We start from the raw sequence: 15664 nt of genomic DNA, 5'->3' as shown, positions 1-15664 counted from the left end.
GATATTTCGATAAAAAAGTAATAATTAAAAATGTCATTTTCAGAGTTGCTCTCCCATAGTATCATAAGGAACCGTTACTAAAATATCGTAGATGATACTTATAATTAAGCTTGTAGTTAAAAAAGTATAAAAAGGTTATCAAATGTGCTTTCCTTCAAATGTTTTAATTGTTTCTCAATAAATGTCATTATTTTGTTTAATATTTACATAGCTTTTTACTAGCTTTAACAGTTTTCAAAGCTACTATATTTTCTTTTAAACTTGCTGATGAACAATAAAGTTACCTCTTTCCAAACAATTTTCTCATTTGGTACGGTTTAAATTATCCATTCTGTTCAAACGCTAATTCAGATACTTCCAATCTATTTCCGCCTCCCTGATTAATCTCTCAGATACAGCCTTCGTAGAGTGGCATGCTTTGTTATAAGTTAAATACAAAACCGCTTTTTGCTGTTTTAAATTTGCTGCATAAACATATAATTTTCGACCTGAAACTTCTTAGGGAAGGCGAGCGGGAGTGTTATGAAATTATAATTAAATATAATGCTTTACCAACGAATTGCCGAACTTACGAAAAGTGGATACCTAATTAAAAATAATTTTATGTATGATAAATGATCTAAACTAACTTACTGGTTCCCCGTAGGGGGAGCATAGAGAATAGAACGCCACCCCACTCTGTCTTTGCAAACATTCTTTGCCTCTTTCATATTCATGCATCTCTATTAACATACTCGTGGATTATTTTGACTCTTACTTAACAATGCCTGACCACTTTCAAGTATTTGACATATATTTGAACATTTTCAACTATTTCAAATATGATCCTTGAAATAATTCTTGCACATTATTATTTTTAATAATTTTCTTTGACTGTCCATTTCAGACAGAAATTAAAATGAAACTGATTTTCGTTTCACCATGAATTTACAAAACCTTTGACGAGTACAAAAATCCAACTCCGAGTACCCAAATATTCTTAAAACTCTTTACATCCCATCTACTGATGTTTCTCCGTTTCTTTTCCCACGCAGCACTTACATCATACCTAGATCCAAGAAACCCAAACATTTAATATCAAGTAGATATTAATTGTATTGTGTATATATATATATATATATATATATATATATATATATATATATATATATATATATATATATATATATATATATATATATATATATATATATATATATATATATATATATATATATATATATATATATATATATATATATATATATATATATATATATATATATATATATATATATATATATATAATATATATATATATATATATATATATATATGTATATATATATATATATATATATATATATATATATATATATATATATATATATATATATATATATATATTTATATATTTATATATATATATATATATATATATATATATATATATATATATATATATATACATATATATATATATATATATATATATATATATATATATATAAATATATATATATATATATATATATATATATATATATATATATATATATATATATATATATAATATATATAAATATATATATATATTTATATATATATATATATATATTTATATATATATATATAAATATATATATATATATATTTATATATATATATATATATATTTATATATATAATACTAAAATGCAACAAGTCCCCCGGCAATGACTGCATACAGGCCGAGCTTCTAAAAGAACTAGGGGATAAGGGCATAAAAACAGTGCTGGATCTCTGCAACCTCATATGGAGAACGGGAACATGGCCTCAGGAATGGGCTGAATCTGTTTTCATTCCTCTTCACAAAAAAGGCTCATCCAAAAAGTGTGAAAACTATAGGACAATAGCACTTATCTCTCACACCAGCAAGATAATGCTATATGTTCTAAAAGCACGATTACATAGTTACATTGGATGGCAAATACCAAAGGAACAAGCTGGTTTTGTGAAAGGAAGAGGAACAAGAGAGCAGATCCTCAACAGATCCTCAACATCCGCCAAGTGATCGAAAAAAGCCGAGAGTTCCTAACGCCAACAGTTTTATGCTTTATCGATTACAAAAAAGCTTTCGACTGCGTGAAGTGGGAACATCTGTGGAAAGTACTCATGGAGATGGGAGTCCCATCCCATTTGATAAAACTCATCCATGGACTTTATGCCCAAAGTAAGGCAATCGTAAGAATCAATGGCATAAACACTGCAAGCTTCCCCACTGAGAAAGGTGTAAGACAGGGATGCATACTCTCCCCTGACCTGTTTAACATCTATGCAGAATACATCATGCGCAGGGCTCTCTACGAATGGAATGGAGGAGTGTCCATTGGTGGCGTAAAGCTGTCCAATATACGATATGCGGACGACACAACACTTTTGGCCAAAGACCCAAAAGAGATGGTAGATCTCCTTAAACGAGTAGAGATTGAGAGCAAGGAACTGGGACTAGAGATTAACCAAAGCAAGACCAAGATCATGATCATAGATCGATCTAAGAAGTTTGCTGATCTCGGGAACTCACTCGAAGGTTTAGAGATAATAAACGAGTTCCAGTTCCTTGGATCTCAAATCAGCAATGAAGGAACTTGTGAAGGAGAGATTAGACGTCGTATCGCCATTGCCAAAAGTGCCATGTCTAAGCTAGACAAAATCTGGAAAGACCGGGGTGTGAGTAACAACACCAAGATGAAGCTTGTCAGGAGCTTGGTCCACTCCATTTTTCTCTATGCTGCTGAAACATGGACTATAAAAGCAGCAGAAAGGAGAAAAATTGATGCCTTCGAAATGTGGTGTTGGAGGCGCATGCTCCGAATTCCATGGACAGCTAGACGCACCAATGAGTCCATTCGCCAGGAACTACGCTTGGATGGCTTGTCTCTGGCCAATATCTGTACCCGACGGATTCTCCAGTTCTTTGGACATGTTGCGCGTGGCAACGAGGATAGCCTGGAATGACTAGTTGTGATCGGTAGCCTGGAGGGAAAGAGAGGGAGAGGAAGATCCCCCACACGATGGACCGATCAAATTAAGGCAGCAGCAGGCACCTCAGTGGTTGGAGCGCTACGTGCAGCGCAGTCAAGGGATAACTGGAGAAGAGTCATTGCTTCTGCAAGGGTCACAACCCTCAGCAATGAGGATTAAGACGGAGAAGAATATATATATATATATATATATATATATATATATATATATATATATATATATATATATATATATATATATATATATATATATATATATATATATATATATATATATATATATATATATATATATATATATATATATATATATATATATATAAATATATATATATATATATATATATATATATATAAATATAAATATATATATATATATATATATATATATATATATATATATATATATATATATATATATATATATATATATATATATATATATATATATATATATATATATATATATATATTATATATATATATATATATATATATATATATATATATATATATATATATATATATATATATATATATATATATATATATATATATATATATATATATATATATTAATTATGATGAAGATATTTATAAAACAACGATGAATTTAAAAACATAAGGTCACATTATATTTTGTCCCTTTTAACATTGATCGTTATTAATTGGGTTGCCTAAAAATAGAACGAAAATAGAGCCAGTCTCTAATGATCCCGTGGCAAGCATTATTCGGGATCATCTTGTAATCTTCTTCTTGCTTTTCAGGTTACCAATTCCCTAACAATGGATAGGCTGTAGGAGTGGGAGTGCTGATTCGTTACAAAAAAACATTAAGGGTGACTGAGTACCCTGCCGCGGGTTGTTAAATAAGGTTTAAGAACTAAAAGCTCTGAAAAGGCAGCGTTTTTAAATCTCTGATAAACGTAAGAAAACGAGACGGAAGCGATTAATATCTAACTTAAACGTTAACGGTAATTGGAAGCTTTCATTCCCATGGGAATAAAAAACCGCATAAAAGACTTGCAATTTGTTTATAGATACGACTTGTTTTTTTTTTATATATTATATTTGTTTAAAATACTTAGGGCAAGCAAAACACCTAATAAAAGGTTGATGAAAAGACTTATTTCAAATCACTTATCGATAAGAAGACTGCTCTTTGGAAATAAGGAATGAATGTAAGGCTGAGATAAGCATTATCGATAAAATTAAGAAAAAAATAAATTGAGTGTTGAGATAGTTTGGACATGTGGAACATATGAGGTATGGAAGACCGAGGAAAACTTGGCACAGTCAGGTATGTCAAATATTTGAATGTAGCCGGGTCAGGAGTCGGAATAATCGGCGGGTGTGTATGAAGAGGTACATGAATGTGGAAGAGGCAAATAATGTTTGTAAAGACAGAGTGGTGTGGCGTTCTATTTTCTCGAGAAACAGAAAGATGGTTAGTTTGTTAACATTTTAAAGTAATTCAAATTAAATCATAAGAAATTTTAAGATATCACAGTTTAAATACGATAGTAATATGGTGATATTATTGTTTTGATCCTCCACTTAACGAGTAATTTTATATTAGATAGTATTATATTCACACATAATTATTTATGTATTAATTTTTAAAGAATATTGATTTTTTACCAATGTTTGATGACCTTCATCGGTTTTAATCGCTTTCATGAGATAATTGATATACAACATTTTGAGTGTGTCCAAATACTTGTTCACAAAATCTGGATTATCTCCAATTACAGGAGTTATTTTCATATTATTTTTTGACATCTCATCAAAGATGAAGAAGAATATGGAAGTCTGGGCATTTACGGGGCTTACGACCGTCATAGGCTGGTTTGAGTGATCACTTTACACACGTGTAACATTCACCAATTCTACCCATTATTGACAACCACACTACTCAAATTCTTGGAAGTTCTATATATATGAACCAATTTAGAGACCTTGTTCATGAATCACTAAAACTTCACTAGAGACATCTATTGGTGAGATGTAAAGAAGCTTTTTACTAAGCAGAAACTCTTATATTAGTATGTGAGATCCGAATCCCGGATTATAATCACACACATGAGAAACGCCAGAAAATACCATTTTCATTTTTATTATTAAGCTTATAATTTGACCAGATAATTTATTTACAACATTTTGAGTGTGTCCAAATACTTGTTCACAAAATCTGGATTATCTCCAATTACAGGAGTTATTTTCATTTTTTGACATCTCATCAAAGATGAAGAAGAATATGGAAGTCTGGGCATTTACGGGGCTTACGACCGTCATAGGCTGACGAGAGTATAATATAAGAGTTAATATAAGAGTTTCTGCTTAGTAAAAAGCTTCTTTACATCTCACCAATAGATGTCTCTAGTGAAGTTTTAGTGATTCATGAACAAGGTCTGTAAATTGGTTCATATATATAGAACTTCCAAGAATTTGAGTAGTGTGGTTGTCAATAATGGGTAGAATTGGTGAATGTTACACGTGTGTAAAGTGATCACTCAAACCAGCCTATGACGGTCGTAAGCCCCGTAAATGCCCAGACTTCCATATTCTTCTTCATCTTTGATGAGATGTCAAAAAATAATATGAAAATAACTCCTGTAATTGGAGATAATCCAGATTTTGTGAACAAGTATTTGGACACACTCAAAATGTTGTAAATAAATTATCTGGTCAAATTATAAGCTTAATAATAAAAATGAAAATGGTATTTTCTGGCGTTTCTCATGTGTGTGATTATAATCCGGGATTCGGATCTCACATACTAATATAAGAGTTTCTGCTTAGTAAAAAGCTTCTTTACATCTCACCAATAGATGTCTCTAGTGAAGTTTTAGTGATTCATGAACAAGGTCTCTAAATTGGTTCATATATATAGAACTTCCAAGAATTTGAGTAGTGTGGTTGTCAATAATGGGTAGAATTGGTGAATGTTACACGTGTGTAAAGTGATCACTCAAACCAGCCTATGACGGTCGTAAGCCCCGTAAATGCCCAGACTTCCATATTCTTCTTCATCTTTGATGAGATGTTAAAAAAATAATAAGATAATTGATACACGGAAAATTCAAATTTACTCGTTAAATCATTTATTTGCCTTCATAATTGTTGTGAACAATTTTGAAATATTTCCAAGTGTGAACTGAATAAAAATAAGAGGTACTTTTTTTAAATAATTTAGTACTTTTCATGTGTTATTTTAATAAATGTATACAAGTGTTAACAAAATCGTAAAAGTTATTTTTGTTGGGGATTTAACAAATCGAGAAAGAAAAATAATAATTAAAATAACTAATAAACACTTTATTTTTTGACATCTCATTAAAAATGAAGAAGAATATGGAAGTCTGGCCATTTACGGGGCTGACGACCGTCATAGGCTGGTTTAAGTTTGGACACACTCAAAACGTTGTTAATAAACACTTTTATGACATGAACAAAAAACAACTTTATTTTATTTTATTTATTGTTTCGGCATTACAGACCTGAATGATGGAAGTTTAGCTTCTGAAACATGTAGTCTATAATAAAACTCAAGTGGTAAAAAACGAAGTGTTTTCTTTAATTATTGTAACTTTATTTTAAATAAAACAATCTAATTATTTAAATATGTTAAAACAAAAATTAAATTTATTTTAACCGTTGAAATTGAGGAAAAAAAATATTGTCAATTTATAAAATTTTGGTGTTTCTGGCGCAAAATAAACATCTTGATTTATTTTTTATCAAAAAATCTGCGTAATCATACAATCTAAAAATAGCCCACTAAACGGTCCTCGATCAATGTTCCTAGCTCCCGAGGGTGATATATGACGCAAAGATTCCACCGAGATTATTTGCTTAGTCCTGAATCATGCGCAAAGCTCACTGGATATTCGTTCGACTAGCTGAAATAACAGCTTTTTCAAGTTCCTGACGGTAAAGAATATATTGCACATCATTTTACTGTTAGTTCAGTATAGAGAAAATTTAAAATTTATATTTATGCTTAAGTCACTCGTTTTAAAATACCAAATATTTATTAATACTCGAGTCAAATATAACAAAGAAACCATGACATTGTCGATATTAGGATCTTATCTACGTACAAGTAAAGTTATAACGCAATTTTCATTTATTAACTAATCTACTTAACTATTTTATACTGTCATTGAAAGTGTTATTTTTAATCTAGTGTAAAGTCTGAGTATTTCAGGGCTTGCAAACCTGGCATTTGGCTGGCTTAAGTGATCACTTTATACACTTGTGTAAAGTTCACCATTCTGCCCATTATTGAAGGTCCATTTTTACTAATTCTTGAAACTTGTATTTATGCAATGATTATTATAGATCCTACGCCATTAGTTGAACACTTTGTTAAGTATTAAGTTTATTCCTTTTGAACAAAAGTGAGATTGAACATGGGTTTATCCGAATTATTTCACATATATTCTTAGGAGACAGAGCCTGACATAACAAATAAAATTTTCAGGTTTATCTTTAATTGTATGTAGCAAAAACCCTGAGGATACTTAAGTCTAAAAAGCTGACAAAGAAAATATTATATTGTCCGCCGCCTAGTGGTCAGCATACCTCTCTCTAATGGTCCCGGGTTCAATTCCCAGGGGGGCCCAAATATATATAAGGGATTTTTTTACTCTTATATTTATTCAATATTATCCAGAAGCGGAGGGATGATCACCTTTCCTGCATGTATTAACGATCAAGAAAACACTGTGTTTATATGATGCACTGCCCTATGCACCATTGGGTGCGGATAAGGGTTTGAAAAAAATATTAATAAAAGTTACCTCTATTTTTACACTACCCCTAAAATTAATTCTCACATAAAATTTGCATTGTAAATTTCAATTAAATATATTTTTTACATTATTTCATGTTTTATGGAATACTAAAACAGGTATTATTATCTTAAAATTCTATAAAATGTACATACATATTTTATTATAAACTACCTCCGCAAAACCATAAAGCAAAACATTCTAAATTTTAGATAGCAAAATATTATTTATATTTTCTGAAAGTTCTTAGAATACATAATATTTCATTTTCGCGCCGCTCCATATCGGAAGAAATGCTCAAATTTCATCTTGCTCTCAAATCAGGTGAATTTCTCAGGAATTCCATTTCCCTCTTAAATTTACTACCCCTCTCTCCTATACACAGCCTGAGGGAGGAATTCTGAAATATTTCAGATAATTCATAACGTCAAATTAGCATATTCATCACCGAATAAAATATACATTCGGGTTTTGGCAAACCTCCCAAGCAACAGGCGCTTCAGAACGACATAAATATATAACGGCATGTTGAATTTCTAAAAAAAACATGACTATTTAATTCAGAATTAAATAAAATGGGTCAAACAAATATTAGTTAAGGGTAAAAGTATGTGAAAAACAGAGTTATGCTAATGATTTCGAATGAAACATACTTTTAGGATAATACAGTAATTTCATACCAAATGCTAACAAATTCATGAGGGTTTGATATCCGAGGGAAAAAATATAATGATGATTTTAAAAACTGATTTTTGAAAACACAACTAATAAAAAAGTCTATTGTAACACAAAATGTGGTATTTACGGAGTAAACTAAAAAATATATAAATTTTACCGCTGAATAAATTAATTGAAAATATGTAAAAATACGTTTTTTTAATACCTAAATGTCAGGACTGGCTATCGTGTTTTGTAAAATAACTATCAAGTTACCACTGAATCAATGAAATTTTACGTGCAGATAACGTATTAAAGAAAGTAAGATGTAGAATTTCCTCATTAGATGGAATCGATATAATAAAAGAAATATGATTTTTAATTTCAAATTATCTTCATCCCAAATCAATATAGCATATAAAGGGTAAATATATTATTTCGTCTTATAAACAGATTTTTTTCTCAAACGTTTATAATAACAGATAAATTTTTAATTTTTATCATTTGTGAGTACATTTGTATTAAAAACAAATGAAATTTTTTTGTAAATAGGCAAAGAAAATGATATATTGGAAGAATATTGATCTCTCAGTTAGTAAGTTTAAATAAATATTAATTATGTATACGTATAGTGTGTAGTTATCTTGTTTTTATAAACGACATCTAGATGAGAAGAACTGAACATTTATTTAATTTCATTAAAAGTTAGTAGTTTATTAATAAAAAAAAAAAACAACATTACATGTTAGGTTTCTCTTAAGGGTTGAGTCATATGAACATTAATATTTCTGACCTCTTCCCAAACTAGTTGTTTGGACACCCCGGGCCGCAGGTTCATGATCTTCAGTTCAGCTGCCTTGAGGTCTCCATCTGCCGTGAACTCCACATTTGGTTTCCCCTGGTCACCTTCAACTGACACATTGCGAAGGTACTTGAAGAATCTGTAACAATGTAAATAAGAATTGATTGCTTTTTTTGTTTGTTTAAAAAAGAGAGTTCAACGGAAGGATCCACAGTCCTTCATTTTCACTTGTGTAATAACAACAATATTAATATATTTGTTTTTCCTCGAAATTTAAGGTCTCCTTATGTTTTTCAATGATAACTTTGAAGTTTTTACACAAAGTTGCAATTAAAACATTTGAATACGCGCATGTTTTCATACCCTTTGACTGGAGTTTTAACCAGTAACAGATGTATTTCTTCTTCCCCAAAAACAATTTCGTTTTACCGCAATGGCAGCGCCATCTTTTAAAAATGTAACTGCAATACACGCAGTACCTACTTAATTGTGTATGGTGAATATCGTACTTTTTGATCTTTGATTCTTAAATTCTTAGCCACATGCATTGTAAAATTAAACGTTTTAAAATTCTTTGCATTTCATTTTTGTATTTTTTGTATTTAACTACCATAGACTAAACCACAACAACGCATGGCCGGGTAAAAATAATCAAAATTGAGATATTGGCTTTCTTCATTTACAAAGTATTTTAAGTAAAGTTGATCTTTACAGTACAGAGTTTGAAATGAATGAAAGAGAAAATATCCACACAGCGAATTCAATTAAAACTCATAAAACCCATTATTAAAAAGGAATTTGTATTCCAAACCATCGGGGAAAAAATGCTGTAGAAGTATGTGTCCCGTTTAAATGCTTTGGGAAATGGCGTGATTGAATTACACAGGTCCAACAAGAGTTATTTAATTCAAAAGGCAAACGGAATAACTCGAAATGTTCCCAAACATACGCCTTACACGTGAGTGTATTATAAATGTATGTAAACAAGAGAAGTGTTTGAAAAAACGAAAAATAGAAATGGAAAAACGCGCCCCGCTTTATTTAATATCGTACACAGAGTTTGGTTATTTTATATTCCAACACTCGCTTTTTGGTTTTTTGGTACTCGAACGAAGCCGTTTTAAAAATAGTATCAAATAGGAATATTGAATTTTTTTGTTCTAAACAGATACAAACAGCCGATAAAAGCCATGTGTTTCGTGTAACAGTTGCTTTGCCGGTAAATTGTTATCGGTACTTTTTGGCATTATTGAAACTATTGAATAACATCGGAATGAAAGCTTTTTTGTAAAAAAATGTTTAAAAAAATAATTGGAATAAGAAATTATATTTATAAATGTAATTATCGATGGAGTATAACGTTTTATACATGTGAAATTTTTTAACGAATTGCTGATATTTTTTTAGAGAACAATATAAAAATGGAGAATGTCTTCGAGCAATTGGAGAATGATTAAGATTTTTGATATCTCAAAATAGATGAAGAAGAATATGAAAGTCTTATTTACAGGGCTTATGAGCTCTCAAAGACCGGTAAAATCATCACTTTCCACACGTGCACCATTCACCACTGATATAAGGAATGAATGAAAGGGTGAGATAAACGTTATTATAAAATTAAGAAAGGTATGTTGAGATGGTTTGGGCATGTGAATCGAATGAGTGAAGAAAGAAAAGTGAAAAAAAATTATGAAGCGAATTCGTTAAGTAATAGAAGCAGAGGAAGACCGAGGAAAACATGGCGTTGTCAAGTATTTAAACAGCTTGAATGTGGTCAAGTCAGGACTTGGAATAATTGGTGGGTATGTATGAGGAGATGATTGAATGTGGAAGAGGCGAATGCTGTTTTCAAAGACAAATTGGTGTGCATTTCTACTTCTATATACAGTAAGTTAGTTTTTTTTTATAAAATAAAATAAATTTAAAATCTCTGCAACTGATTTTGATCAACTAAGACTCTTGTCCGCCTCCGTAGTTTAATGGTCAGCACGCTCGGCTACCGTTCTGGAGGTCCCGGGTTCAATTCCCAAGGGGGGTAAAATAAATATAAGTGATTTTTTCACTGTAATATTTATTCAATATTATTACCCTGGACTGGGTACCTGAAGCGGAGGGCTGATCACCTTTCCTTCATGTGTAAACGATCAAGATAACACTACGTTTATATGACGCAGTGCCCTATGCATCATTGGGGTGCGGATAAGGGTTTTATTATTATTATAAGACTCTTAGACAACTCCTGCGGCGAAGAGGCGTGATGGCAAGTTAGGTTTTAATTTTTGTATTCGTAAAAGTAGGCAAATATCTGTTTCTGTTCCTAAGTATCATTTAAATCGAACTCAATTTCATATTTCCTATATTTCACCTACCTACGCACGCATATATTTTAAAGACTTAAATTATAATCACTACCCTACTGTTTCACAAATGATGGTGTAATTCCGATGTATTAAAATGTTTATGGGGTATAAAAATCACAATGAATTAATTTTAGACCACAAAAACATATTTTGAAAGGGATTACGGAGGGCGGTTCTGGCTGTGGCCAATAACAAGGGCTGACGAAGCCATTTTTTAAAACATAATGACCAGAAAATTGGGTAGGCTAATTCACCCGGGAAAAGCGAAATTATTTAATATGGAAATAAAATTCAATATTTAAATTTTATGGATTCTTATTATACTTTAGGCTTATTTATTAACTAACCATTATGCTACTTCCCCAGGGGTAGGCAGGTGGAATAGAATGCCAAGTCAAGGAGGTGTATGAATGTTCCACATTCACCTCTTCCGATATTACATATACCTCTTCATGTCAAGTATTCCTCGGTCTTCCTGTGCTCCTTATTTCATCTACTTTTGCCCGATAAATTTGCTTAACCGTTCTTTCCTCACCTTTTTGTTCCACATGTCAAAACTATCTCAAAACACCTTTTTTATTTCATCGATAATGCTTATCTCGGCGATGCATTATTTCTTTATTTCATAATTCTAATATCGATCAACCATTATTTTGCCACACATTTTTCTGAGAAATAGCATTTCCAATGCATTGTGTCTACTTTTATCCTTTTATGCTACCTTCATGCTTCACTTCCATACATTATGGTAAGTACCAGAACATATTATAATTATCTTGAACCCGGTATCTTTGGCGGTAGCCAAACGCGCTAACCACTGCACTACGGAGACACAATGGAATAGAAAGTCCGGGGAAAAAACAGTCATTATTTTTACGGTTATTTAAGTTTTGTAGAAATAATTTGATAATCCTTAAGCAACGTCTCTTATAAGTTTTAATAATTTTTAGCAAAATTTATCAACAAAGCGTTTAATATGAAAGTAGCCGTGTATTTAGCACACGATTCTTGCTTTTAATTTGTGAGAGAAGCTTAAAGTTCTTAATTTTAGAGCAAAAAGAGGCCATAAAACGATTATTGTGTCAAGCGCTTAAAGTTATCATTCCAGATGGCAGAGCTTTTGCAAATGGAATTATAAATATACTAAATACTTGAGAGTAGATTCTCACCACAAAAGCCTTACATGGAATATCAATTATTATTTTGATATTCTCAATATTATTAATATTTAAAGCATTTACTTTGTGGTTAGTCATTTTTACTTATTTATTTTTTTTTTACAAAAATGTTAATAAAATTAGTATATAACCACTCACCGAGATTTTTACGTCTACCGGTTTCGAGACGTACCCGTCTCTTCGTCAGGACAATCACTAACACAGCATGCAAACAATACTACCCTTCACCACCATAGCACCATTTACACACTCAAAACTACACAAATTGTCTAACACATGCGATTTTTGGTCGACCCGAAGACCAACATGCACTATAGTTTTTGCACAAGATTATTATTTTGAATTAAAGTAGGTAGGCTTCCTGTGGGATAGTCATCCAGTAAGTGGCAGTAAACAATGGACTACTGGTATGAAAAGACGTATGTATGGAGTACGGAATTAATAAAACAAGGATGAAAGTAGATTGAATGCCGTAGAATTGCGATTTCTTAGACAAATGTGCGGTAAAACAATGAATGCTTTTAATTTATTTTTTATACCTTATGATGACTGTTCAGTTTTACAAAAACTATAATGCGGTTTACTTGGACACGTTTTTGAATGAATTTCTTTTATTTTCAATTTGTTGAGAAATTAAAGATATTGATTGATGATTTTGTTTTGAAAATAACCGTTGAAAAAAATTCAGTCAAATATATAAATAAACAGTCTTCTTCATTTCGAAAAAAATAATGAGCATTGTGAAGAAAAAGAAAATGAGAAGGAAGAAGAAGAATAGGAAGAAGTTAAAGTTGATGAAAAAGAAGAAGAAGAAGTTGAAGATGAAGATGGTGAAGAATAGGAAGATGATGAAGATGATGAAGGTAATGATGCTCAATACATTTTTTGACGATATTAATATTGTTCATTATATCAGTCACAGGATTACTCGCCCTACGGTTAAGATATCAATTTAAAGGTATCTCAACACTGATATGAAACATGTATCTCTTTATGAAAGAAGATGGATGTCTAAGCATCCCATGGCTTTTAACCTAGCATTTCATTGGATGCTCAGACATCCATCTTCTTTCATATAAAAAAAATCATAGATGATTCATATAAAGTAGAGACATCAATACGATTATTTTTATTTGAAAATTATGTGTGTATAAAAATGAATATAAAATATTTGAACTTGTGCTTTCATTGCATAACTATGTTCCGAATTATACTGTATTACAGTATTTTTTTAGACGTGTGTTATTTATTTCATATGTACTGAATACGAGAAAATGTAAATATAATATTTTGTAGCTGACTGCGAAAAAACACATCATGTTTTCTCGTTTACAAGATACGTATTTTTAACATCTCACTTTAAAGTGATTTACACGCCATAAAGCACGCTCCCAAGTCGCCTCGAATATTCATTACGGAATCCAAAGTATAATAAAACATCACGAAGGGTTATCAACTCGCACTCGGGCTTCCAGACAGCTCTGATTTATTAGCCGAAGCCCGTAATTAGCCAACGAAAACTGCTTTTGTTAGATAATTTACAGATTGTTAATTAGTTTCGCTAACTCCACATAGTTTGAGCCTGCAGAACATTTCCCCAGAGGAGCTTCTTATGATCTTTTCTCAAGTCTTATAGCGATCGAAGAATCGCCGCGAGATCAATTTATCGAGATGTTTGGCGAAATTAATAAGGATAATACTAACTAATTAACCATCACGCCGCTTACTCACAAGGGTAGGCAGGAAGAAAAGAACGCCACACTACTCTGATTTTGCAAACATTCGTCGCCTCTTCCACATTCATGCATCTCCTCATACATACTCGCCGATTATTTCCATTCCTAACCTGACGGCCTTCAAGTATTCGACGTATCTGATCATGCCAAGTTTTTCTCGGTGTTCCTCTGCACGTTTTTTCAATTACATTTGATTCATAAATTTATTTTACCGTTGGTTCTTCTCATTCATGCCATATGTTTAAACCATCTCAACGCATCTATCTTAATTTTATCACAGACATGCGTTACGAGCCGAGGTTGAACATGCACTAAGGCATGCATGTTTAACCTCCTTAGTGCATGTTTAACCTCGGCTCGTAACGCATGTCTGTGGTGAAAACTTTAGTGCATGTTGGTCTCCGGGTCGACCAAAAACCGCATGTGTTAAATATTTTGTGTAGTTTTAAGTGTGTAAATGGTGCTATGATGGTGAAGGGTGGTATTGTTTGCATGCTGTGGTAGTGATTGTCCTGACGAAGAGAAGGGTACGTCTCAAAACCGGTAGATATAAGAATCTCGGTGAGTGGTTATATACTAATATTATAAACATTTTTGTAAAGAAATAAATAAGTAATATAAAATGATTTAATATTTGTTTACCTGTCTCCAGTCGGCCAGCGAGCGTCGCCAGGACCCTCGCACGAGAGCTGCGTGCCCAGGGGCCTGTTCGAGTTGCGAGGGTCTGCCACGTACTCCTCGACCCCGTAAGCGTACACTTTTATGGCGGTCGTGATCTCGTTCACCAGGGAGGCTGAGGACGTGTCGAAATGGACCCCTGAGGACAAAAATATGATTTTAAAAATAAACATTCACAGCATCAATATCGGGGTCACGTAAATTATCCCACAAATAGATCAAATAAACCCTGATCAGAGATTATATAAAACATGTCACAGACAACAGCTGGAGGCGCATCGCAAGATAGTGGATGAGGACCTATCCGTGTAAGTTTATTAGAAACCCTCATGAGAGGTGGTATATCAAACATGATAAAAATAGTACAGGACATTGGTATTTTAAACCAAGCCAAGACACAAAGTGAAATATTTATTAATAGTAATATTTATAACTATCCTGGGCGGGTACCTGAA

General features: G+C 31.8%; 1 protein-coding gene across 1 annotated transcript in view; it reads right to left on the bottom strand.

The window, feature by feature from the left end:
* Positions 1-15348, bottom strand: part of LOC148309525 (glutamate receptor ionotropic, NMDA 2C-like) — a gene marked incomplete at its 5' end in the record, with an annotated part of 116674 nt that extends 101326 nt beyond the window's left edge. Inside the window, 2 exons of the mRNA XM_088259906.1 lie at positions 9249-9396; positions 15174-15348. Coding sequence (XP_088116032.1) covers positions 9249-9396; positions 15174-15348 — 323 coding nt within the window. The remainder of the gene's footprint in view (positions 1-9248; positions 9397-15173) is intronic.
* Positions 15349-15664: the final 316 nt, after the last annotated feature.

Source organism: Brachycentrus maculatus, unplaced genomic scaffold (genome assembly GCF_059751285.1).
Source record: "Brachycentrus maculatus isolate JH-2025_06_01 unplaced genomic scaffold, ASM5975128v1 h1tg000121l, whole genome shotgun sequence".
Lineage (NCBI taxonomy): Eukaryota > Metazoa > Arthropoda > Insecta > Trichoptera > Brachycentridae > Brachycentrus > Brachycentrus maculatus.
This window is presented reverse-complemented; position numbering and strand designations above follow the sequence as displayed.